The following is a 27,105-nucleotide window of genomic DNA, read 5'->3' as shown; positions in this document are numbered from 1 at the left end:
TGTCGTTTGACCAACGCGGAATTTTGCCATAAGATACGATTGCTGCTTGTCACTGACTGCCCTGAGAGCCCAAACCTTTTTTAAAACAACGAGGGCTTCCTGGTGACCTATTGTGGCTTTGAGTTAAGCGCCAAACCTTGCTCCAAGCAAGGTTTGTAGCACATTTTGGCTTTGGAAATAGCTTTCCAGGGACTGAGTACATTTCTCCAGCGACAAGTGCCTCTCTAAAGTAGACAGCCTATAAAAGACACGAATGCAGCGGCCTTGAAGACATCAATACACCCCTACCGTGCATGGTTACTATCTATGGAAACCTCAGCAGACGCTTCCTCGGTCACACCCGTTGAAAATGGCACTGATGTTAAGGTCGCAGTCACTCTTATCGGTTAAGCATGGCGAGTTGACTGACTTGACTCGTGGCTCCCGGCCACGCCCATCTAGTAGTATGTCACCCCAGTACGTCGAAAGAAAACTTGAGATTCTCTCAAATACGATTAACATTACAACCAGACCGACTGCGTGTTGGACAACGCTAAATTACAATGTGCAACAGGCTTTTCCGGTTTAACTGTTTTTCCACCTGTCCACGGTCAATGCAATATGCGCGCCAACGGTTAATTGACTCAGCGGAGCTACACTCAAAATTATTTAGCTTAGTGACCCCTGTGATACCTCGAGAATCATCTAGTGTTTCAGTGTTGGCGTTAAGAGCTGGAGACCACGTAATCTTCCACGGCATACAGATATCCGAAATTTCCGGGAATACCCCGGCTCCCCCCTCCCCGACTGTAGCTACAACTAAGAGCCATTCAAAAACAAGAAATAATTGTTCCTCGATAGGGCAGCTTTAACAAGCGCATTTCAATCTACTGTCACTACTTTAAACTTGTAGTCGGTTTATGTCAATTGCGAAATGTTGAACAGTTGCGCAAGAGCAGTGAAAGAGTGACTGAGCTGCTCGTACGGTTGTGTGACAACTTTTACTGAGTCTCGAATATCAGCCAGGCAGCATGGTTGCCGATATAATAAATACAGATTCATGAGGCCCCTGATTCTTACAGCACAAAGCTTGGGCTCTTTAAGGCAATGCGGAGTGGTATCGAGGGGAATCGACGGCTTTTAGGTATGTTTTCTGTAACATTTTCGAGTTAAATTAGTCGTATTAATATTTTGTTTATTTGTTTCGGGTCAGACCGTTTCACATCTTGTTTCCAATTTATATAGGCGAAATTTATTTGGAACTTGCCACTACACTTTTAAACTTACACTTTTGATGACCTCGGTTTGATTTTGTTGTTGTACCGGTAATACATTGCCGGATTAACCTCTCGACTTCTTGAACTTGAACGGAGATCGGCTGTTTACCAAATTAAAATAAGGGCGCGATTTTGATTTGCTTCAAGATATTTCCACTCGATTAATTTACAGTCCTTTAACGTCCTTGATGCTAAAAACCATTCCAAGTTGACCCATTATTGTGTCTTAACGAACTTAAAGCGTTTTGGTGAATCGAAAACATTAAGGTTCCAGGAAATCTTTTGCGTTTGTTATGACAACCATTCACGTGTTTTTGACATTAAGGAAATACACGCGATGACAAACTAGACATGACGGCGGACACGAAATTAAACAAAGTTAACGCGCAATGGTTCGAAAACGTCTGAAAACAGTTTTTATGCAGTGGACATTATGTTTCTACTGATAGCAGTGAATTGACGGGATTCTAATTAATGATAGCCTTTTACTTTCGCCATTGAAATTGATTTGTCTCTGGTTCGTGCATAATTATTGTGTTATTTGCGCCCAACACATTGACATAGATTTTCGTTTTTCACAAAGGGAAATACTGCGAGTTCGAGCATGAAACTTGGCATGGTATATCTTTAATAATGATATTTTAAGGCTGTAAAGTAAAATAATCGGAAAGTGAGGTACCAGATGCTTTTTTATGCTGTTAAACATGACCTATATTTTGCCGTTATTTTTCACACGCTTCATAGCTGTTTTTAAAATGGTTCGGAAAACCACTATATCAACATATCTGAGATTAGTTTAAAACGAAGAATAAATTAGAGTGGTTGTTCCACATTTGTGTGAAGTTTGAAGTCAATTGAGTTTATTTTAAGACTTAAGCAGCGCTTCGTCCTCGCACCTTAGTTCGGTCATTTTATTACACGAAAAACCGCACTTTGACCGCGCTTTCAAATTTTCGCGAATTTCTGAAAAACAAAAATTCGCTGGAACCTCTAAATATGATTTTTAGAATTAGGTCACCTAAGGGTATCTTTGGGCAAAATATGAGCGATTTGTCAAATGGGACGTTGACCGGCGTTTCTCGATCCTAACAGTCAGCCATTCTTAAAATTCGGCCACAGGGCCTTCAGCGGCGGCCATGAGGTTTGAAATTTGGCACATGTTTAACATGCTTGTATAGGCGTACCAAACGTTGTCTTAACATGTCCTTTACACAGTTTGTGGGGCGTCTCTTAAACTTTACTCGGGGCTAAATTTTGTTTCAAAATGTTGTTTTTTTTACAAAATTGTTAACCCTCGGAAGCTGAAACATTTACGGACCTAAACTGATAAGGCTAATATTAGCAAACTTTGAACTTGTCAAATGCTATCTGTTATATTTTAGTCAAGTAAATAAATATAACCAAATAAAAGCGGGTGTTTTATTCTACTTGCCTGGAAAAAATTGCAGGTGGCCCGTAAAAACTGTTTCGTTGAGAGAATTTTCCGTGAGGTCACTTTGACACATATCTGACTTAATTATTCAATTTTTAGTTATTGCGCAATTGCTATTGTTCCGACTATTTTTTTCATTTTATACATTTCCACTAAATCTTCTAAGGTAAAGAAGTTCAAACAAGTTTTTACAACTCAGCTTATCAATACACCAATCTGTTTGTTTTTTCAATAACGCTAGTACTTTATCAAGAGTCACGCAAACTATTTCACAAGGTAGCAAACTTGACTATGGCTTCGATGGATCCTTTTTGACATGGATCTTATGCAATATAGTTAATACTTTTGTTATAACGAGTACAGATAGCCACTCAAGCAATGGAAATACAAAATTCGTGAAACGTGAAAGGGATATCTTTAAAACATAGACAACAACTATAATTAAATTAAACAAGGAACGTCGCGTTAAACTTTACAGTATCACTACCACTAGTAAACACTTGTCTGCTTTGCTGTAGTATTTTCGTATGCAAAATTTCCACTCACGAAAAAGTTTGAGATATGGTATATTCCAGAATCGGTGTATATTAGTAACACGTTGTTCATGTTTCTTACTTTATGATTAAATATTTCACTCGAGCTTCGGAATAAACTGAGCAGACATTATTAAATTAAACGGAAATCCTTGAAAACGTAAATTAACAGATTCATTCCTAGCTTTGGAATTCTCAATAGGCTGATCACTTTGGATCTTCATCGCATTGCTAGTTTTTTCATAAAGTTTACCTTGATGAAGATACTATTTTCAGCCAGTGAAAATACTTGTTCCTCAATCACACCCCTAAATTGTGTTACGTGACAATGTGATCAGCAATTGGTTTGCCTGAGATGTCATCGCCTCTCTTAAAATATTAAGAGGCCTGTTCTATTAGATTCCAATTTTTTATGTTCCTTCAATCCTTCCTTTAACCTAAAGTCCGCCGCTTTCTGCTATATTTGTTTTTTGTGAGGATACGGCGTCGGTACTGAGAAAATAGTGTGCTGTGTTACAGGGCACTCTTGCTTTGCGTGACCTCAAAAATCTGCTAGGAGAAAGGACGAAGGAAATAAGATAGGTAGTGATGCTTTAGTGCCTCTCAATTCCAAATTTTTTTTATTAGTCTCCTGTCGTTGATGAGTATACGTGCGTGTCTATTGTCACGTAACAACCCTGAAATGGCAAAACTGTTTGACAGTTCACAATACAGGATGACCTTTTTGCATTAGCTTTGTAGAATGTAGAACTTTACTTAGCAAGTTAAAGCGTCTTCAAATGAGAATCGTCGTTTATGTAGGTTTTAGATCTACAATATGCTAATCAATTTCAGTAGAAAAGTAGCAGTACGCAAAGGAAGTGTTATACACGCTAAAAGCAAACCAGGGTTGAACGCCACTCAAAGTAGTAAATATTTATCCAGTTAAAGTTTGGTTGTCGTTTAAATGTTACTGACTGTCAATAAAGAGACCTAAGTAAACATCTACACGAATGCTTACATTCCAGTACAGGTCCATGCGATGTTAAAGTAATTCCGTATCGCCGACAATTTAATAAGGGAAAACTGGAAACGACATAAGTACATCCTATAAGTAATTTCTACTGAATTGTGGGTAGATTAGGTTGTTACAGCCCGTTACACCCGCACGGATAGACTAAGCAAGAAACCAAACAGACTTGACTTGTAATGGTACCCTGTGGGTACCCCGCAATAGTAGTTGTAGCGTCACGTGACTCGCGTTGTTTCTTCGTGTTTGTTTGCAAGAGTTGTAAAACGGTGCATATCGAAAGCCGTGAAAACGAAGTGCTGTGTAAAGCTGTGAAGCCGTAATAAATACGTTGTGTTACCAGAACATAGATCACACTAGCCGATTATATGATCAATATGATCGGGAATATGATCAAAGACAACCAAATATTTGTAAAGTAAAGTAAAGTAAACAACTTTGAGCGAAACAGTAACCGTTTAATAGTAAACCTTTAAAGGCAGAATATAGATGGAAATACTAACTTACCCTCAGAAACCTCTCAGCTAAGTTCTTTCCATGTTTAATTTTATTTCAATTCCGTTTTATTATCGCAACTGGGAGATTTATTTAAGTAAGTGAACTCTGATACGACGAGCTGTAAAGGAGCCTACTGAAAAATTCTCTCAACGGAACTACTTTTACGGGCCACCGTGTCATTTTCTAGACGGAAAGTAGACAGACCCTTTAGTCATACTGCATAAAATTGGTGACAAAAAGGATCATTCTAGTCATGTATATTTTTGCCCTTTTTTTTTTTTCAACCAGCTGGTCACGTTCGCTACCGTGTGAAGTAGTTTGCGTGACTCAGGATAAAGTACCAGTGCTATTGAAAAACCATTAAAGAGATTGAATTGGTCTATTGATAAGCTGAGTTGTAAAAACTTGTTTGAACTTCTTATCTTGGATTTATTTCAATTCTTTACCTCAAAAGATTTAGTGGGAATGTATAAAACAAAAAAGTCGGAAATAATAGCAATTGCGCAATAAAAAATTAAAAGTGAGATATGCGTCAAAGTGACCTCACGGAAAATTCTCCCAACGAAACAGTTTTTACGGGCCACCTGCAATTTTTTCCAGGCAAGTAGAATAAAGAACCTGCTTTTATTTGGTTATATTTATTTACTTGACTGAAATATAACAGACAGCATTTGACAAGTTCAAAGTTTGCTAATATTAGCCTTGTCACTTTAGGTCCGTAAATGGTTCGGCTTGCGAGAGTTAACTATTTTGTAAAAAGCAACATTTTTAAACAAAATTTAGCCCCGAGTAAAGTTCAAGAGATACCCCACAAACTGTGTAAAGGAAATGTTAAGACAACGTTTGGTACGTCCACACGAGCATGTTGAACATGTGCCAAATTTCAGGCCTCATGACCGCCGCTGAAGGCCCTGTGGCCGAATTTTCAAGTTTTGCAAATTTCGAAGAAAGGAAAAGGAAATCGAACCTTCTGATGTCATTTCCGAAAATAGTTAGCCAAAAGGGTTCTTTTGGCCAAACAAGAAAAAAATTCGTTATTTCGCTTCTGTCGGCCGATATTCGATATTTTCGGATTTACGCTCTTAAATTGCTGGGCCTGTACTCGGCATTGGATGAGAGCCACTCGGGAAGCGAATGAATATTGCTCGTCTCCACTCTTGGAGCACTCCACTGAGCTGTCGAATGAAAAGTCCCCGGGCGGTTTTACCGTTTCTTTGATCGGGTAGGAGCTAATGTTTCTACTTACCGGCCCGGAACCCGATGGTGTAATAAGTGTTCATGATTGCTGATAGTGTTTTCTCCAGTGAACCAGACTATGTTCCACCAGTACAAGTAGGTGAAGTGCTTGTTTTCGTCTAATGCAACATTGAGATAATTATACAACATATAACTAATATTTGATGCCCCTGAAACTGAAATACCAGTCCCACAAAGTCCACACACACACACACACACACACACAAAATAGGCTGGAGCCATATTTTGTTCGTTTGTTTATTTGCCAATTCTGCCCACCAAAACAATACTGCATATTTGCTACTTTCTTATCACAAAAAATCGTTCCAGAACTATACCAAAATATTTTATCATGTATCTGCTCCTTACATTCCAGAGAAACGGTGAACCGTCAACCTCCTCTCCAACCAGTGTTCAGTCGCCTGATGGCAGACAGGTACATGTACATATAATAATTAAATGTGATAATAATCAGTTTCTAATTATAAAAATTGTCAGTAATAACAACATGGAGACAATGTTTTGGTATGAATCTTCTTAGGAGAATGCTTCACAAAGCATGGTCAGTCAACTTGGGAAAACACTGGAAAATAAGGAAATAACATCTTCAGGTATACATGTAGAAGTTTCAACAAATTTACTATTCCTGTAGGATAAAGTATACTGTTTGTATAATTGTATTTACTAATTAAAACTAAATAACTCTGAGGAGGCACTGCAACAAGAGGAAACATGCAGGTACAACAGATGAGTAAATTTGTATATTCTAAAACGATATGATTTTTCTGATTAAACATTCCCTCCACATCATCCCCCACTGCATTAATTAATGTTTAAAAAATAATTATAAATAATTAGAAATGGTTCTTCCATTCGAATGAGTGTTTACACACATGCAGATGCAGTAGAAAAGCTTTTAATATACATTATACATTATACATTATATTTTATAGCCAGTGCCAGACCGCTATGTTTAAATACTATGAAAACAGTGGTGGGCAGCTGTATGGTGTGCAGGAAGCAGCAACTAAAATGGAGCAGACAAAAGCCCTTGATAGCCCTGATGTCTCTGAAGAGTTGCCAGTCAGTATCATCAGAAAGCAGACTCCAGCAGCAAGCCTGCCGTACCACTTAAACCAAACCCAGCTGAACAATACCAAGACAGCATGTATCTTCATTATAAATGACAAAACGGTGGCATTCATCCCTACACAGAATGGAATAACTGTGTTTGACAGTCATTACCATGGGACAAGTGGAGCGTTTTTGGCAATGGCCCCAAACGATGTAGCGTTTGAACTGCTTCCATGGTTTAAAACGATTAATAGCATCCCACATAATTTAGGAACAGTAACATGTGTTTCATTTAGATAATCAAATATATCGATCGATTAAGATAAGCAAACTCTGTACATAAAAATACTCTACAGTTGTATAGGTACATGTAGCCAACAATATACGTTCCTGGAGAAAGCATTTTTTGAGCTTTAAGTCTTGCGAGTAAGCTTACGAGTGTATGCAGGTGCTGACCATACAAGTTTTACGACAGCAATTCCATACCACAGCGTTTGTGTTAAAATAAATTTTACGACTCGTTAAAGAAAGGTGCCATTTTGATTACAAAACAAACTAAGATCGTAATACTCACGTCTGGCGACACTTTTCCAAACTCTCGTGTTGCCGTCAATGTCCCCCAAACATCATTTGTCTCTCAAACGAAGCAAACGACTGTCAGTCGAAACGACGCTGAATCGTGGCGGTTGAATCCAAAGCTCTAAATATTTACCGCGTTAACTACAAGTTTTCTTGTATTTCTCGGCATTTCTTTGGGAACAAAAACTTCGAATTGTTCAAATTGTCATTTTCCAAAGCGTAAAAAGAGATATTTGCGTTTAGGTGCCAAAATAATGGAAAAATTTCTGCTCCTTTCTTGTCGTCATTCAACTGAACACGAAAGAACCACACATCACGTTCGCGCCGAAATTTGATTTTGTTGTGCTGACCTCTCGCACATGCGCAGACGTTATTCAGCCCTGTTTGACCGTCGCAAGGAGTGAGCTAGGTCCCAGACCCCGGGACAATTTTGACTGCAAAATAGCACTTTTTAGAGCACAAAACTTCAGGTTTGAAAACTTTTCCGCCCCGATTGAAGGTTAGAACCGTTTTTTATATGTATCAAGCTAAGAAAAACCGAGAAAAAAATTTCATGTCATATGCACTTTAAACTGAAATAACAATAGAACGAAGGTTCTATCAATTCTATCAGTTTAGCATAACAAGTTGCTTAATATGTGGTTAATATATATGGTTAAAACTTACATGTGACAAACTAAGCAATTTTGAGTCCATAAAATAACGAAACAGAGTAACAAAAACATCAAAAATAACCCGCGTAAACGCTACGTTAAGATTCCACATCAAGTTCAATCAAAGAATACGCAAGTACACACAGAAAAAGATCAGATTATCAACCTAATGTTCTCAAAAGTAAATCCTCATGACGGGTGTTCACTCTAGTGGCGTTAAGACCATTTTCGCCTTTTGACTATTATAGATAAATTAACGCTGTACTATGGTGTTAACTTGTGTTCTCTCGCCCATAACTAGAAAACTTAACTTTAACAAAATGACAAAGGTACTCGGTCCCGCTTAGCCAAGGGTTAAGAATCATAATTTTCAAGAGCTCGGCCAAGCGAAATCGAACGAAAAAATACTTCTAAGGGACGCTAAATCAGTTTTTATGTGCGCGTGGTGACGCTAAAAGGTCTGATTACAAAACCAATACAAATGAAAGTAACCATTAATATTGCTAATAAGTTCGTAACTGAAATATAGAGATACGGAGACAACTATTAATTAATCAAAATGAGCCTTTTTCTAGTGTCCTTAATGTGACGTAAGCGAAGATTCCTTAAGCTATAGCAGATTAAAGCTCGATTTCAAATATGAAGAATACTTGATTTATTTGCATGCTAAAACTGAATTATCTTGTCATACATTTACTCTAGCACCTCAAACTGCACAATAATACATTCCGACCTGATCCGTTACTGCATTTCTACTGCAGCCGTCTTTCCCTTATTCTCTGGCTAACTGCTTTTTTGAGCGAGTTCAGTTACCTGTACACAACGGCATACTTAATACGAACGAAGAAAAACCATAACGTTATCTTTTTGTTTCAAAAATATACAAACAATAACTAGAAATTCTGCATTATGAATTTCCTAAGATAAGAACATGTTCAGCCATGCTTGTTCAGTCATTGTTCAAGACACTGTACTCTCACAGTTCTCCTCTCCACCTACGTGTATAAATGGGTTCTGGTACGTTGTTGTGGCAACCTAACAGAATGACGAGGAGTAGCCTGCGACGGACTAACATCCCATCTAGGGATGAGGAGGTTGGGGAGGGGTAGCAATACTCCTAGCCGCTTTATGCTACAGAAACCGGAGTTAAGCTCCGAGAGATAGCTATGAGCCAGTTGAACTAAGTAAGATTAATTTTTTTTATATCAGTTATTAAAAATTAGGAATATATCTGACTTGAAAGTATTAATGATATGCTTTCATAGTAGCCACTCATACAGTCAATTCGTTTTGTTCAGTGTTTAAAAAAAGTTAATATTAAATGACTTAAAAAAAGTTCAAGTTTCTTAACAAACAACAAATTGCACTGACAACTAATCCAGTGGCAAAATTAGTCTTTAACTTACGACTGTAAAAAGTCAAGGATGGTTCGAGCTACATTCCCACTCGAAACATCTTTTGCTGTCGCAGTTATTTCCGTTCGACCAAAATACATGCTGACTTCAATATTTCTATCTTTACCTCTCCAAGTGTCGGGGGACTGAACCGCCATATTACCTATCTTCGTCATTCCGGGGTCCGTGATATATTCTTCATCAGGATTGCCAGTAGCATAAAAGTTCAGTTCGATGTCGATGTCGGTTGCACGAAGTGGAGTGTAACGTCTTGTGATTACCTGACCATTTTGTACTGTCGCGTTCTCTCTTACGAAAACGTCGAACTTGTCTTTACACTTCTCAACCCCATCCACAAAAAACTTCTTTTCTTCACGGTCAAAACCTCGTATAAAGTCTTGCACATTAGCCATCCCATAGGTTGTACGCACAACTCTTTCGGTTATTTTCGAAGGCTTCTTGCCAAACATCACGGCACCTTGAACGACTGCAATAGCTGCATGATTGGGGATCAGCACTCTGAACTTTCTTGAAAACTCACTCTTAATTTCTTTCTGAAGAAGAGCAGAATCGGCAAACCCTCCAACCAAAAGCATTGTTTTCACCTTTGACAGCTGTGGATTTTTCTGCAGGGATCTCAAATGTTTCTTAATATCCTCAATTACCGGAACAAACAATTTTTTCATTACTTCTGAACTGAGAGCAAGGTACTCATTATTTCTCAGTTTAACTTCTTTTTCACCGTAGCGTGATCTCCAGCACTGATTTGCCAGGGACACAAAACTGCGTGGTAATCGGATGTTTGTCATTACTTTGCTGTCTAAGATGCGTTCTCCTTTCTTTTTGCCCTCGAATTCGTTCATCAGACAGAGCCAATCAGATGGAGACTGTTTCCGGTAGGTTTGAAGCTTCCGCGAATCGAGCAGCTCATCCAAAAGTGCTTCAAATTGTTGATTCACCTTTATTCCGCCGTATGGACCTCCTGTCACCTTGTGGATCTCTTTGATGTTACCGTCGTCCTGTATGGCGTGTACTGTGACGTCAAGAGTGCCTCCTGAACAAAAACAAAGCCAAGTTAATGAAAACAGTCAGTGCAACTAATTACTTTTTGCTCATATACTGTAGACAAAAGCTTTGCTTTTTACTTGTTTCTTATTCTTTTCTTTTGCTTCTTTTTTGCTGTTGTAAGACTCTTTAAGACAGAAACTTGAACTTGAAGTTGTTTATTTAATTTAGACTAAAGCGGTTAGTCTGCATTTAAAGGAATATTTCCAAAACTTTCCTTAGTATTTTTTTGTTTTGCACCCAGCTACTATACTTAATTTTATACGTAACACAAAAAGAGAAACTATGACGATGTGTCACCTCCAATATCAACAACCATGTAATGTGTACTTGGTTGACACAGAAGTCCTTCTACCGAACTGCTACCGGTCTCTGATTGGAATTCGCTCATGTTCTTTTCCAGACAGCAAATTGCGGCAGCTTCAGGTTCAAGAGCAATCATTACCTGGTCTGGATTGTCAGGCGACCCCAAACCAGCCTAAAAAATCGAAATAGTCTTAGCCTTTAAATCAAGAAAAATAAATCCTTATAATTTTCAGACTAACCATTTGCAAAGCAGAAAACATTGAGACCTAAATGAATCACATTTGCTATGCCAACGCAAGTTTAATGCCAAACAATTGAGCTAAGAAAACACTAGAATCCTTTGACAAGTATCATTAGAACTCTGATCAAATGACCCAGTTACCTCACGCAGGGCAGTGGGGAGGAGCGATTCCAATAGTTCGCATTTTCATTTCCAATGCAGCACATGTTTTGCCTCCTTTATACGTTGGAAACCTTCGAGATTTTATTGTTGGACTTCTCTCGAGCAGGTAAAATCCAAACTTATTAATTTGAATCAAATCTTGTGGAAGGAGGGCAAAAATTCCAAAATGTCCTATTCTACTAAATGCGTCAACCTATTGTTGCTGTTCTTGTGGTTGTTTTTGTTTCTTTTATTTTATTTTTTTTCACAATAAATCAAGTTAACTATAATCGACGGATGCGAGGGAAACTAATCGAGTGATATAATAGGGTCAATCACTTGATTATAATAATTTAATAATAGATAAAACCAGAAATTCGATACATAACAGAAAACGATATTGATCTTACTTGCTTGAAATTCTACTGGTCTGGGATACTACGCATTGTTTGGAATGGTGAGCTCAACATCATATCATCTCACCTCATAAGCTGCTTCTCTCATGAACTGCTTTGCCCTTGGAGTCCAAATGGCGGGGACAGTTAGAACCCACTGGATATCATTTTCACTGAAATGTTCATCCCCAGTCCGCTGACAAATTACTTTAATGGCCTCTTCCTTTAAAAACCTAATTGAATGGGCAAATACTGTCTTGGCTTTGACAAGGCGCCCGTTAGCAGCTTTGATAGATGTTTCTGTATTGATGGTCTGCGAAGAGTAATATTCAATGAATATCTTTTGTATAAGCACGATGGTCAATTTCAATATCTTAAAAATCTGATCCGTTCTCTTAAACTCTTACTGTTGATTAGTTTCTATCGGCTTATGATTGACGAAGTTTGAAGGCCCGAATAATCAATGTTGACAAGAGAGGAGAGCATGCATTCTATTCGTAATAGTATAGCTCAGTGATTGATCTATCAAACACAGATTATCTGCAAAATTCTGTTCTGTTTAAGCCATAGACCATCTTACTGCTCTATTTTGATGTCTGTGTAATCAATTAAATTTAAAGTTTGTCAATATAGTCAACAAATGGCAATGTTAATTGCCAACCAACCACCGGATTGTGCTAACATTGCCCTAAGAGAAAGCATTTCTTATTTTTGGGTGAAAAAATAACACCTCCTTGCCTATTCGCTCTTAAAAACAAGGACAATTTGCCAGGGACCATTCTTTCAATGTGTTACCTTAGGCAAGTTTATTGTGGGCCACAGACAAGGTCGAGAAGAGGAGCGTTATTATCAGTGCAATCATTACCTTGTCATTGTGAAGATCCATTTTGAAATGCTGAAAAAACAGGTATTCACCCTCATGGCATTCCTCCTGAATACCTGCGTACTTTTCAACCGCTTCGTATCCAAACGAATCAAATGACAGGTCGGAATTCAGTAGCAGACAAGTTGGTGTTTTGCTGGTGCGACCCCCTTGTTCATTCGCCCAGTCCCTGTTCATAAAGATCGAATCTTTGCCATGATCCTTAATAAACGAGAAAGCAAAACCACTGTAGGTTGTTCCGAAATCGATCGCGACGACAGCAACGTATGAAGATCGTGGTGAATAGCAGAGTGAATCTTCTAAGGCTGTTATCAAGCGAGAAACAACACTATTAATTAATTGCTTTATATGTTATCTTTTTGTTATTACTTTTGTTTTATATCTGTTTCATGACAACATTATACGGATGATAAACATTTTTCAAAGCGGCGAGCTTTAAGCTGTTGTCAGTCATACATATCGGTTAGTAATCAGAAGTCATCATGTTTTGTGAATCTAACGATTTGTCTAGTATTGGTTATAAGATCCTTATTAAACTGAGGATGGGTACTTGTCATTAAAAGAAACTTAATAACCTTGTCGTTTATTTATTTTTGTGCCTACACCGATACCAAGATATAAATGAGACAAAAATTTGGTAATCTACTCGCAACGCATGCAATATGGCCTGAGAAATCGAGCGAAACATTTAGATAGCGCGAGTTTCGTTAGCTGGCTGAAATCTCGCTCGCTTATTGGTCAACTGCTTGGATTTGAAACTTATCCGGGAACTGATGTAATCTGTAACGCAACACAAAAACTCTTTCGGAAAACGTTTCACTTATTCCATCTCAGTGTGATAAATGTCGTCATTTTTATAATAATTGGAAACCGCATGAAGAGCTGCTAAATGTTACATTTGTATTTGCTAAATGTCGAGGAACCCTTTCTTTCAGCGAAAAAATAGGTCACGCCATGACCAAATATACCGAGTATTCGCTCTTTGTGAAGAGCATCTAGTTCAGCAGTTTCCTTTTTGAAATCTTCTATATCCCCTTAATTCTGCACTGTTTAGCGATGCGTTTACTTCACAAAGGAGTTTCTATTATAAGCAACAATGTCGGAGAAATAATATTCGAGCATGATGCTATAAACATACGCATGTCTCGAGAAAAGACTGTACGCTGTCCTTTAGAAATGTCGACAAGTTGTCAAGGTGCTGGTTTCCAAGCTCGTTTACTTCGGGAGTCGCTTCCTGAAGTATAAGCGTACCACCACCACGATGTTATCTGCGAAATTCGCAATTTCGTAACAGACTGTAGAGCAGTTTGTGTGCTTTGAATTAAGAATTAAGCTACCTTTCGATATGCTAAAATCCGTGATCTCCCTTGTTAAGCTATTGCCTGGGAAAGTTTCCTGTAATGAATGTTCTACCGGTTGTTTTAGTATCGCCTACATGAAAATGGATTTATTCTTACCTTTTGATGCCATATTTTCGACCTAGTAAAAGCTCACAGAGTCTTGAAAGATCGAGTAAATCCGATCAGTCGTAGACCGAGCGTGTAAAACATACCTTTTTCCGAGAAAGGGAAATGTCTCAAATATTAGTGACGCATGCGCGACGTCTTATTTAGTACAAAGGGTCAAGGTATGTAAATGTAAACATCCGTTATTTCTGAGAAATGCCACAACAAAGTCTCAACGCAGACTTCCGGTATAATATGCTGCATGCTATTAACAATTAAATGATACAATAATGCAAAAACATGGTCAATGACTTTTAAAAAGCATACAGCTTTCTTTTTTTTTTTGACAGTCTGCATTGAAAATCTTTTAGGGTAGAAACAGTTGAAACAAGGAAATTATTTTTTAGCTCTACTATAAACTGTGTTGTACAAAGTTTTATTGTTGAGAAAAACAATCCACGAAGACCGTAAGAGCTATGGCTAATTGCGTCAATCGCAATCTGACTAAACAATTACAAACACAGAGGTAACTCACTTTGAGCTGGTGAAACAGCTGGACTTGTAAGAATCCCAGAAGGGAATTTTCCAAAATCAGTGCCTGATAACTGATTATCATCCATCCAGTTTGTTTTTCTCACAAATCAGTCAGTCAGAAACAAGCTTCTAGAAAGCGGTACTTAACTTTCGGTCCTAATTCCAGGAATAGCCTTCTTCCTTGAATTAAACCTGATGATGGTGATCTGAGGTAGCTTAATTTTCGATCATGGCTAACATGGTGTATCCTGGCAAAGCGGTTTATGTTGCAACAGAATCATGACCGACAGGTTAGGGAAGGACTGAAACTACTTAAGCAGGAAAACAGCGATCTGAAGATCAGAATACAAGAACAAGAAAAGAAATATGATGCTTTGCTAATGAGGTAAAAGCTTGTTCTCCTTCCTCAGTGCCTAAAGTTTCAGGAATACGTCCGCCTGTACGATGGTCATAGGTAACATTATTCTGAGTTCTGCTTGCTCTTACCAGCGATCATGTCTATATCTAAGAAGTTGGGAGACGCAGTAAAATGACCGAAGTAGTTTTAAAAATGTAAAGGCCACACTTTGTGAGATTTCCACACAATTGTGTATAATTATTATCATTTTAAAGCGCTGTTTTGCTGCGTTCGTGACTAGCAAACCAGTTGATTGTCACCTTGAGTTGGCAAAGGTAAACTTCCTGCTAAGGCGAATTTGAGAAGAGCTGAACTATCCAGTATTAGTCCGTCGCCAGAACAAACTGAATGACTGTGAGTTATATACTGGTGAATAGACTTTATTTATTCAAATGGTCTGGATAATAGCAGGCAAATAACAATTCTTAAGAAATGGACAACAACTTTAAGTTTAAAACAAAACATGTTTCGATCGTTCAGCGATCATCTTCAGTTGTGAATTCGTTTACAAGTTCGGTTGAATTAATACAAGCAATGGCGTATAAGTTAAAACGTGATACAATTCAAAATTTCGAAAAAAATTAACGTACAATTTTAAGAAGCGCGAGACATGGAATAACACTTGCGTGAGCACTACATTAAATACAAGGAAGAAAATTGTTAAAAATTAAAATAATTACAATGATTATAATACAAAATATTATGAAAATATATATATATATATATATATATATATATATATATATATATATATATATATATATATATATAATAAACCGGTACTAAATAAATGTATATACATAAAGAATAATATGGAACGAGAGAGTTAAGTCAGCATGTTTCAGCTGCTTATTTAAAGTGGGATTCTCCCATTTGATGTGAATTGCTTCCTTCAACATAAGTTGTAGTTTGTTGGGTACACAATCCACGATGGAAAAGCAGTTCTTATTAGCCTGGGATTGCTGCAAAAGTTAAAATACATGTGAGTTCCTGTCCCTGCTCAGGTGCTCACGAACGCGCGTCGAGAGATGTTAGCTAGTCTCGCCGATGTAACAGGCATTACATCCTGCACACGAAAACTTGTAGACAACGCGCGAACGGAGATCGAGAGGAACAGGATCCTTAACACTAAGCATACTACCAACTTTAAAAGAAGAAAAAGTTAACTTAATTTCGATGCTAGTACAATAGCGCTGAACGAGTTTGCGTAGCCTTTTCTCTGTTTCTCTAGTGAAGGAACCTACATAGGGTAACTTAAAATAATAAGTTGAAACGGCTTGCTGAACCTGAGAGCTAGCTGATGGGCGGATTGTAGCTCTACTGACGCAGCAATCCCAGGCATGTCGGTGTTTAGCTGATAATATAATTTTTTTTTTTTTTTTTTCATAACATTTTGTGTTATAATCATTGTAATTATTTCATTTTTTCACAGTTTTCTACCTCGTATTTAGTGTAGTGCTCGCGCAAGTGTTATTCCATGTCTCGCGCTTCTTAAAATTGTACGTTAATTTTTTGCGAAATTGTGAATTGTGTCACGTTTTAACTAATACGCCATTGCTTGTATTAATTCAACCGGATTTGCAAACGAATCAGGGGCGGGGGAGAACACTCTGCGACGCCTGGCACTTTTTTTGTGTCTGGATCATCCACCAAAAAGTGACGTCACATCCGGTAAACAAGCGGGTTGAGTGACAAAAAAAATTTGACTGCGACATAATCGTTCTCCCTGTAAGTAAAACAGCAATATTTCGCAATCGGCGGGATATTTCTAACGTTTTATTTGGCCATGAAAAACAAAATTTTGTCTTCTTCCTCGCCATATCGTTTGTTTGAGGAACAGAACAATTATTTCTTCAAAAAGACGCTGTTTTGAAGGCGTGTGTTTTTACGAAATGTCGTCGTTTCTTCGTAGCTGAATTCCACAGGAGTCATCGTTTACGTGGAAATAATGAATTCTAGGTAAGTTGCACTCAATTCAAATATCCAATTCTCTTAGGTAGGCATTACACTGAGAAAAAAGCGCAATGTCAGTTTTCTACACGTGGGAGAACCTATTTAACAGAAGCCCAATTTTCGAAATTTACCATTGACAAACACTTGAGAGTAAGGGAGAGCTGTTAATCGTATCACACTGTAAAGACCCACACACATAACGGGGCGGAACTTTCTTGCCAATCGACACTAACTCAGATTCGTGTTCTGGCTTGTGACTCAAACTGGCATCATAAATTCAGTTACGATTTGTTAAGAATCTTAAACGAGAGATCTTAACTTTTCCCTTGGTAATCCCTTAATAATGGTAAACGCTTCCTTTAACATGTACATAAGCAGGCCGTGAACCCCTTAAATATAAACGAGAGGATATTTTTATGGGCGATTCAGTAATTCAGTATTTTTCTGTTTCAACAGTGTTAAATGTCAGTGACACTATAAAGTTTCAATACACTCCCCCCCTCCCCGATCCTGTGAGGTCAAGCATGTACCTTTAATTGCTTCGATACCTTTCAATTGCCTTGTTTACAGACCAAGTTCCCTATCTTTTAATCCCTAACTATCAAATGTATTTGCTTACTTATTTTGAAAGGTTACTTAGACATTTTGCTCTATTTTCAGTCTGCTTTCTCTATATAAGCTTACATCAAGACATTTCAGTTCCAGGGAATGAGAGAACCCTAACAATTCTGACAATTCTCTCTCATAGAGTTCAATTATTTTAATTCATCACACTTTCAATGTGCGATCTTAACAAACTATTTGCAAACAGCAATGAAATATCATGCCCCAACACTCAGCCATAAAAGGAAGTCTGGGAACAGGTAATAGCAACAATGACACTGCCAGGCTGGTGAATGTTACAAGCTATTATGAACTCATGTCTGACAATGATGAGCGACCATGAAACATGGTGCGGTGAAACTGAACAACCAAACTGCGACTGACATTGCTAGTGTTAGTGTTGTGAAAGTGATTGCTAGCTAGTAGTGTCTGTGAACTTGGACCAGACCAGAAAAGAAAAGGTTCCATACTAGAAGTTGACTGAGAGTAACAAGTTTGTACTAAAAAACTGAAGAAGCTGCCTGATCAGACAGTCTTAAAGCCAGCTTCATCGCAACTTGACAAGAGTTCCTGGATTGTTTATGTGGGAGGACTCCATGTAATGACATCTATCGGGAAGTTCTGCTCAAAAGTTTTCAGGCTTCAGATATAACTATTAAAGGGTAAGGGATTTCTGACAAGTTGAATTCAGGTGTATAATGAAAGGGTACGGAAATCTTTCTTTTAGGGATTTCCCTTCTTCTAGTTCTAAAATGTTGTTGATAATCTCTCATTTACTCTCATGAGCCAGAATGAGTGGATTCTGATATATTGTTCAAAAAGATAGTTTAAAACTACTTTCTAAGGGTTTAGAAAAGGGATACAGTATTAAGGGGTTGGACCTTGAGGTGCAGCTTCCTCATTTAAAACTATGTAGAATACCTCCCCCCCCCCCCCCCCCCCCTCCTTGTGTAACAAGGATGTTCAAATTGTTTTCTGGAAAAAATTAAAATGGGCCTAACATTATCCACAACAGTATAAAATAACCATACTTTGCAGCTTCAGAGAGAGACTCAAACTGATAATGAAAACATAACTTTTATTTTTGCCCCTTCCTTTGTACCTTGTGATATTTTTAGGGAAATTCTCAAAATGTCTCTGCCGAAAGAAAATAAAAAATATAAATGAAAATCACTTTTTTTATCTTGAAAATGATCTCCGAGACAAAAACGTCCTTTGTATGGCTAGTTATTATCTTACAATGTGTTGTGAAGAAACTGCTTATAGGAAAATATAAATGTTCAACAAAAAAAAATGAACAGAAAAAAAAAAACTAACAAACTTTTTCAGAGGAGCTCCTACATTCTTCAACTTACAATTTTTTCCTAGGAATTCTTAGGAAATTCCTAGGAATTCCTAGGAATTCTTAAAGTTATCTCACAAGAGTACATGTAGGGTAATAGAATCTGTTGTTACACTTTCACACCAAAGAAAACACCACAGAAATGAGAATTATTGTTATTGTGTCTCAGCTGCATATTTTTTAAATGGAAACATTTCCCATAAAATTTCTACATTATATTCTTGCCAGTCCATGTATGACAACATACCAAATATATTTTGGAGAGAGGAGTACTTATAAAATTAATACAAACTGGTGTAGTTTAATTTTCCATTTAATTTTTGTAAACCTCTTAAAGAATGCAACTTTTGGTTAGGTTGCACTTCACTGTCAAGGAAGAGATCACACCAAGGTGGCTTTGCATCTTTATTATGATTTTCATTATCGGTAAAAAAAAATCACACTTGGACAGGTCTCTTGATCATGAGGGTATTTGCTCATTTACCACCTATAAAAAACAACATATAATGAATCATTTTTACCTGTGCTGTAAATTTTTCAATTGAAATCAGTTTGTTTTCACTTTTAGAGTGGTTTTTTAAAAAAGGATCACAAGCACACCACCCACCCCTCAGTCCCTATTCCTACCCTACAGAACCAATGTCTGTCAATTCAATAACCACACCAAATTCCCCTCCAAATTCCTTTCGACACCTTACAGTAAAATTTTGCCAACAGCATAAATTCAACTCAATGCTTTAAAGTGCTTCTATCCTTAAATTTTTACCCCTTGAGTCAGAATTTTCAGGTGTATCACATAGAATTCCACAAAAGATTAAAAATGCTGTTTACCTTTTGCAAATATCTGCATCAGTTCTAAAGATATGTAGGTTTAAAAAATAGAAATATGCAAATGAGGTGACTGATGTTGTCATACACTTAACCCAATATTACATCAGGTTAATAGGCTTATAGTTAGAACTACAGGAAACACACCTATGGCTATAAAAATTATATACAGCCTGTATTTTCCCATGGCAACTTGCTCTTTTCCAGTCCCCTCTAACCTGATTTCACTAATTCAGTGATTTTCAGCTTGAAAAACGTTAAACAAGGCTACGACTTTGACCTTGTATGTTAATATGCTTCCTAGATCGTGCTGATGAGGCACCAATGGCAAATATCAAAATGGAAAGCCAAAGGTGGCCAGAAAAGCCTATAATCATCAGGGAAGGTTTAAACCCAGTATGTTGCCATGGTAACAAAACTGTTATGCTCATATTATGGAGGACATCCGCAAATTTCATCATAATAGCACTTTAAAGCACTGTCCCTAGGAGCCCATTGTCCCTTGTATCTGGACAATAGTTCAAAACTTGCCTGGGATGGATGATCTAAACGGTAGGTGGGAGACTCCCAGAATATTGAGGAGAGTGGCTAGAATGATTGTATAATTATCTCTTTGCAGGAACTCATTAGACGCTAACACTACTAACATGACTGAGTTTGGACAATATATATTTTGTTTTTTGGATACATGTATACTGTTACTGGTCATACAAGATGTACCTCGCTACTGAGTTAAGTCTTAATGTGACTGTGTATTTTACAGGAGGTCACTCCAAAAAACATAAATTTTATGTCAACGCTAATGAAAACCTTGCACTAAGGTTAGCCACTCACAGAAGTTTCAGCGTCTAAAGTGCAGGTTTTCCTTATGAAGTTCGCCTCCAAAGAAGCACCCAGGCCAAGTTTTCATGACATCATTCTGTCTGACAGATTTTGTCCTGATGGCTTGTGACAAGCCTTTTGACTACCACTCCAGGTTATGGCTGCTCTTGAGACATATTATTTTGAGCTAAGCATGCTCTTAACTCCAAAATAATAGCATTGAAGATAGTCAAGAGGATAATCGCTTGGAAAAAAGAAAGATTTTGCTGACCTTGTGACAGATGCCAAGTCAGTTGCAGGTTCTTCTCCTTCTTACCAATTTTGAGTTGGATGGAATGAAGTCACATAAACGCAGCCTCAGGCTGCCAAGACAGTTGCAAAATGGTGGCCTCTGAAGTCGCTTCTTAATTTCGAGATGAATTTCTTAAGGATAGCAGGCACTTCAGAGGCTGAACCTTTGGTGAGTGGAAATGCTGAATATTCACTTGCTATAAGTGAAGACAAAAAAAGTAAGCTCTTTGGAGTGACCTTCTCCTTTAAACTGAAAACATGTAAGTTAAATGCAACAAAATGTATATTAAACTTGGGCCAGTTCAGTATGATTTATTACAAGGTTTAAATCAGCCACAAAAAAATTGTTAGCTACTGACGTTACTTTGTGAAGGCTTCTGGAAGGGTTATACTTTTATAAAGCACCTGGCAGCAAGTACTATTTTGGTTTACTAAAGAAAGACTCTTGTTTAACTGCTTAAGGAAACTGCGTTAATGGTACAGTAGGTGTCAAAATATTATGGCTTTGATGACATGATAATAGAGATATCAGCCTTGGTAATTTCAGGGATAGTGGATAACCAATCTCCAAATAATAGAGTTATGGGACTTCACTCTCAAAGTGATGCCTGATGCTTACTATAAATTGTGTATATTACTCCTAAAATGTACGATCCAGAATTTTGTTTTGTGGGTAATAGCTCAAATTCATTTTCACCTCTGTGAGGTACAAATATTCTTAAAACAACCAACACTGACAATTTTAAATTACAGTGGAACTCTGTCAATCCGGTTGCTGGGCCACAAAAATCTGACCACATTAACAGTGTGGTTAAAGGGGTTCTTTAAATAAGAAAATGACTGACTGACTGAGCCTTTGTACAAGCCAGAATCAAGAGGCCGTAATAACAAGGTGGCTATGTGAATGGGGTGGCCATAAGGTGGGGTTCCACTGTAGTGACGAACAGATAAGATGATCCTCTCAAACACCTACCCATAAAGATTTTGGAAAGTATAGTTTGTATAATCAGTTAGACAACACACAACTTGGGCCCAGAGTTGACTAGAGATATTCCATTTCATATCCACACCCCCTTCCCCCAGCCACACTCTCTAAATAAGTCAATATTTGCCACCTAACAGAAAAGATAAAAGTGCAGAAATAACTCTTTCATAGCCCCGTCTAAAGCTCATGTCAACAGAGGATTAGAGGGAGTGTGGAAATAAAATAGAATGGCTGTACTAGGGCCCATTTATATGGTCTTGGGTACCCAAGACAACCCTTCTCCTGAGTTACCCTGGCCAAGCTAACTTTTCATTTATTTCTTTGAAAATTCAACCAACTGTTTACAGTTAGGATCATGAAACTGTCTCGCCTGCGAGACAACAGGGGTGGGTGAGTTGTCTAGCCTTGGCTCATGTCATGCCTTGGCACCCTGACACGCAGGACAACGTTTCTTCGTGTAAACACTTTGGCTTGGCTAACCGGGACAACTCTTTGCATGGCGAGTGTCACATGATGCCTAGATTTAGAATTTAAAGCAGCAATATCAATTTACAAAGAAGAGAAAATTAACTTAGCAAAACCCACTGTGATTGAATGACTGAGGGAAACTCAAACAAAGAGGGATTTTGCTCATTTGATTATTCAATATGGGTTTTGAATAGTCATGCAGGGTCAAATTCAGCCAAATGCATGGGGAAATAAATGGCAAACAATCACTTTAAGATCAAACCAAGCTAGAATTCTCAGCCCACCCACAATGGAGCAATCACAACTGACCTTTGTGAATTATTTGATGCATGCGTATGAGACAGCCATTTTTCATTTTTTCTTTACAAGATGGAAGGCAGATGCCATTTAAACATTGATCAAAATTAATAATGAACAAAGGTTCCGTTGCTACAGAGCTACATTGTATCCCCACCAGATTAACAGAAGATGAGGTGTTGTAAACAGATCTTTGGAAGAACTAAAAAAGCTGTGAAAACAATCACCAGCGGCCTGTGTTTCCACAGCATCTCTTGTTGAGTCAATTTGATATATAGAACATATCTTTAAAATCTCAAAATAGTCGAATTAACTAATTGTGACTACCAAAATCTGCGATTCTCCCTACCCTATTTATTACCAGAATAAAAATTCAATAACATATTTACCACCATGGTAGCTGACACAGTTGCCCTAAACATAATTTTTGACGGCCTTTTGTCTATGGTCTTATCAATAATGATGAAAGAGTAGCTTCTTCTAAACAACATTACCCAATTCAAGACTAGAGTACAAAACCCATATCCTATTTAAGGCCAAAATGGCCAAAACTGATACCCTATTTATGACCAAAACGACTGAAAAACCATACCTTTTGGGGCCACACATACCCCTATAGTGCATATAAGGGAGTACCCCCACCCCAGGTCACAGTAGAAGTGGGTACCTGTCAAAAGCGGAGGTAAAGTTAAGGGCTAAGGAGCTAACCCTAAACAGGCCAACCCCCCTCTTTTGGAACTGCCCAAAGAAGTTGATCCCCAGGCCTGCATTGCAGTTCAGACAATACAGAGGAATGTACAATTGACCACTGGATAAAATTTGAATTCTGTCCAGCATACATGTATATTTATGAACAACTTCACAGTACCCGGTGGGGTACTCCCAGAAAATTTGGTGGGGGAGTGCTTCACCCCTTTGTTGATCTCTTCGGGGAAATCTGATATCCCCAAAGCTCACCTCTGACTCTCAACATTGCTTATTTCTTACAGAGAAAAACCGTATTCAACAAGAGATACGGAAATAGGATACTAACCTTGAGTATACGCTTCAGCATGTCTTTTCCACCACACGCACGTGGATATAGAGCTTCAACTGTGTTCACTTCCAGAAAAAAATGGCTTCTGTTAAATATGTTCCCGTTGTACACAGTGCAAACTATGACCAGCAATACTTCATCCAGGTTGTTGTTAACATTATAGGCTATTGCACTTAGTGTTATCACCGAATCACGAACAATAAGAACCAAAAGTCGGAACAACACCAGTTTTGAATATGTGTAAAATCCGCCATTCGATGACAGAAGGCTCTCCGTTATTTTCCTTCAAAACAATACTAAACTGTTCTCTTTTGCCAACAGTTTTGCTTCAAAAGTCGAAAAAATGTGCCTTCAAGATATTTCTATCCTCAGTATGGAAGGACACGAACCTGATGGTTTGCAAATAGAGGAAAATCTTCCCCAATCGAAACGCCATTTTTTCGCTTTGTGAAACGAGCTGCGCGGCACCGTTTAAACCGGATGTGACGTCACTTTTTGTTGGATGATCCAGTACAAAAATTTCAGGAGTCTTCTACCCCGCCCCTGAAACGAATTCACAACTGAAGATGATCGTTGAACGATCGAAACATGTCTTGTTTTAAACTTAACGTTGTTGTCCATTTCTTATGAACTTTATTGTTATAAAATAACTGAGATACTACGCACGTTCTGATTGGTCAATAGAGTTGCTAAACCTATGTTCTATTGTACCGGTAAACCACGGTTCCCGATCTATGGCAGCTCTACGCGGGAACTAGAGAACTCGGAACTTTAGCGATAACAAATGTAATAAACAGTTTTGCCTTTCATTGGCTGAGATATCAATAACACGAATATCTTTTCATTCAACATAAAAGTTTGCAAGGAAACCAAGGACCAGAAGTTGGTCGTCATATACAGCTTTATCTCTTTTTTCCGCGGCAAAAATTTTATGCCGACTCCGGTTACGCTTGAGATTAAAATTAAGGAAGTTCTAAACCCTTTTTCGGTGCTTCCCACGGTCTGCGGAGGACGGAGTCAGCTGGGCTTGACTGATCAATTTGGGTTGTCAAAAAAGCAGGGAAAAGATTTCTTTCTATAAGAAATTTTGGGTTTAAATTAAGCTTAAATGCATGCATGCATAACACGATAAATGAGTTTGGTTTCCATAAGCTTAGCTTTCAAGCAATAGTTTTCATTTAGCAAAATACAGAGAAACACGGACTTCATAACCTTCAGCACAAGTAAATAAATTCTGAATAAATTTCGGAAGCAGCGTTTCTGTAACTAAACTTAATTCCATTCACAAAACGTTAGAAAGTTATCGTTAAACACTGCGTTGAATCACTTCGCCGAGCACATGAAGTTTGGACTACTTGCAAACATTTCGTACAGCCTTTTACTTACGTGATGACCAATTCCACCTAAGAATCCCTGCATTTCCCCGTCAGAATACTTTTGAGTTGATTAATATGCTTTTTGCCTTTCACCGATAACCTTTCCCTTTCCTTTCTGAAAACTCTCTTAGGGTGAAATGTTTTCGTCGCTTTGCTCTGTGGATTTCGTGCCCGGCGAGGAGTCTGTGCTTTCATTCGTTCAGTCGCTGTGATTGGTTTGTCGCGTCATCTCATGATCTTGATGAGAATAAGCAACTTGATCACGAAAGTACGATAAATTTTCCTCTCATTGACAGGCTTTTTCCATAGTTATTTCATAAAACCGATAGACCACTCTTTCTATGGGCTTACCGGCGCAATAAACCACTTGGGATGTTGGGAGAACACTCGAAAAGTCTAACGGCTCGTGATTTACAAGCTTTTCTCGTGTTCTCTCAACATCCCGCGTGGTTTATAGCGCCAGTAAACCCACAGAAAGAGTGGTCTATTGCTTAAATAAGAAATAAACTTGTGTTTTTTTGTTCTGAAGTTTTACAAGCTTCACCGTCTCCCTTCTCTTAATCAAGGCGAGGGTCGTAAAAATACAAACAATAATTTATTATTTTATTATTTTTTTGGTGAGGCGGGGGGACCTTGGCTCCCCAACAATCAGTAAGCAGTACTTTTCGTTCAACTGAATCGTTTAATTCATGCGTTCGCCGTTGCCATGCATGCCCCCTCCTGTTAAATAACTCCATAAACCAATATATAAACATACACGCGTGACTCACAAGCCTCCATTCCTCCGAAGAATGGGGACGTCAGCTAACTCTCTCAAATTCGCTTCGGCGATTAATTAACCTTGTAAACTTCAAGTTGATAAATACATCCTTCATATATCTTCTGTTTCAAATCTTGAAATCCAATATGGATTAAGACAATTGAAATGTTAGTAAGCTGGAGAAAACTGTTCTGGATCGACGTTTTACCACAAAAAATAAAACAAAGTGACAAGACTGCTTTTGTGATTGTCTTAAACTCTACTAAATTCCACACATGGAAACATATTTTTATATGGATCACGCAAGAAAGGCTTGCGTTACACCTTGTCCAAATTCGGTAATAGAGTCACAAAATTATGTAAAATCACGTGATTTCTGAGAAATAAGAGTCACATTTAGAGTGTTGTTTTGCGAAGAAACTCTTTACGTGCTGGTGGACTTTTTGGTCAAGATGTTGAGAAGAAAGCATGAAAAAGACTTACAACTTTATTTGACCACTGAAATACGATACTGTCTTCAGAGACTGATCTTCTTTGAAGTCTTTAAACTGATCTTGCCACTAAACCGGTCTTCCGCCTGTTTTGAATACGGCTGCCTTTAGCTCGAGCTTCGCACAGGCCACAATTGCACAAGATACTGCTGTGTTAAAGCGTAATCGGCCGAGAACCTCATGCAGACACTGCTATTTTTGCTTCAGTTAGGAAAGTTTTCGGACCTTTTTCTGGGCTCATCTACCAGGACCTTGCCATTTTCTCACAATTTCTTGCTTAACAGCTTGAAACAACTTTCTTTGATTTCCCTTGTGGCCTTCAGAGGTAGCATCACAACTTGAATCTTTGCTTCTCTAAACCGCTGATGTATTACAGGATTATAGTGCTGTTTGGATGGATATCGCTCCTTCTTCATAACATCTCGCCTAATTCATGAAAGAATTCCACAAACACGCAACGATGTTCTTCGCACAACAACGCTGATCTAACAGTACCGTGTCGATGTAAACTATGGCTATTTTTTTTTTCTCAGAAATCGCGCAATTTTCAGTACTTTTGTTATTCATTCACAAATTTAGATTCTCTGTAACTCAAGTGTTCCCTGCATGATCTATATGAAAATAAATTTACATGTGTGGAATTTAGTAGGTTTTAAGGCACTCTCAGAATTATTTGCATCGCTTTGCTTTTTTTTTCATTTTTTGTCGTAAAACGTTAATCCAGAACAGTTTTGTCCAGCGTACTATTTTGAAATTTATTGAGTCAATATTGCTCCCAAAAT

General features: G+C 38.0%; 3 protein-coding genes and 2 long non-coding RNA genes across 7 annotated transcripts in view; 3 read left to right on the top strand and 2 right to left on the bottom strand.

The window, feature by feature from the left end:
• Positions 1-6,208: 6,208 nt before the first annotated feature.
• On the bottom strand, positions 6,209-14,292 carry LOC149100934 (heat shock 70 kDa protein 12A-like). Of its 2 annotated transcripts, none has more exons than XM_089276336.1 (6): positions 14,153-14,292; positions 12,678-13,000; positions 11,901-12,125; positions 11,030-11,207; positions 7,613-10,718; positions 6,209-6,547 (listed from the first exon to the last, which is right to left on the bottom strand). In XM_089276336.1, exons 1-5 carry the CDS (start codon positions 14,163-14,165, stop codon positions 9,673-9,675), a joined length of 1,785 nt encoding a protein of 594 aa, XP_089132462.1. In that variant the 5' UTR covers positions 14,166-14,292; the 3' UTR covers positions 6,209-6,547; positions 7,613-9,672. The 2 variants fall into 2 exon arrangements, with proteins under 2 accessions (XP_089132462.1, XP_089132463.1); XM_089276337.1 differs by having other exon boundaries at positions 12,678-12,896.
• LOC149100935 (uncharacterized) lies at positions 6,505-7,568 on the top strand. Its single transcript, XM_089276343.1, has 2 exons — positions 6,505-6,575; positions 6,918-7,568. Exon 2 carries the CDS (start codon positions 6,934-6,936, stop codon positions 7,336-7,338), a length of 405 nt encoding a protein of 134 aa, XP_089132469.1. The 5' UTR covers positions 6,505-6,575; positions 6,918-6,933; the 3' UTR covers positions 7,339-7,568.
• A 502-nt stretch (positions 14,293-14,794) lies between the features above and the next one.
• Positions 14,795-27,105, top strand: part of LOC110065213 (uncharacterized) — a 35,727-nt gene continuing 23,416 nt past the window's right edge. Inside the window, exon 1 of the mRNA XM_089276340.1 lies at positions 14,795-15,059. Within this exon, the coding sequence (XP_089132466.1) occupies positions 14,938-15,059 (122 nt within the window). The 5' untranslated portion in view covers positions 14,795-14,937. The remainder of the gene's footprint in view (positions 15,060-27,105) is intronic.
• LOC149100933 (uncharacterized) lies at positions 16,715-18,087 on the top strand. Its single transcript, XR_016203045.1, has 2 exons — positions 16,715-17,030; positions 17,836-18,087. It is a non-coding gene; the product is annotated as an uncharacterized LOC149100933 (long non-coding RNA).
• On the bottom strand, positions 18,689-24,232 carry LOC149100932 (uncharacterized). Of its 2 annotated transcripts, XR_016203044.1 has the most exons (4): positions 24,086-24,232; positions 23,694-23,761; positions 20,891-21,107; positions 19,362-19,813 (listed from the first exon to the last, which is right to left on the bottom strand). It is a non-coding gene; the product is annotated as an uncharacterized LOC149100932 (long non-coding RNA). The 2 variants fall into 2 exon arrangements; XR_016203043.1 differs by lacking the exon at positions 20,891-21,107 and having other exon boundaries at positions 18,689-19,456; positions 24,086-24,231.

Source organism: Orbicella faveolata, unplaced genomic scaffold, assembly GCF_042242905.1.
Source record: "Orbicella faveolata isolate gen_17 unplaced genomic scaffold, um_ofav_v1 contig_4, whole genome shotgun sequence".
Classification (NCBI taxonomy): domain Eukaryota; kingdom Metazoa; phylum Cnidaria; class Anthozoa; order Scleractinia; family Merulinidae; genus Orbicella; species Orbicella faveolata.
Note: the sequence above shows the minus strand (reverse complement) of the source record. Positions and strands in the feature narration are given on the sequence as shown.

Bases quoted from the DNA above. Each gene is read 5' to 3' on its own strand.
- LOC149100935 (XM_089276343.1), top strand. From the start codon at position 6,934: ATGTTTAAATACTATGAAAACAGTGGTGGGCAGCTGTATGGTGTGCAG.
- LOC149100934 (XM_089276336.1), bottom strand. The intron at 12,126-12,677 runs GTAATGATTGCA...TACTCTTCGCAG, and splicing joins TGGATCTTCACAATGACAAG to ACCATCAATACAGAAACATC. The intron at 10,719-11,029 runs GTGACACATCGT...GTTTTTGTTCAG, and splicing joins CATGGTTGTTGATATTGGAG to GAGGCACTCTTGACGTCACA.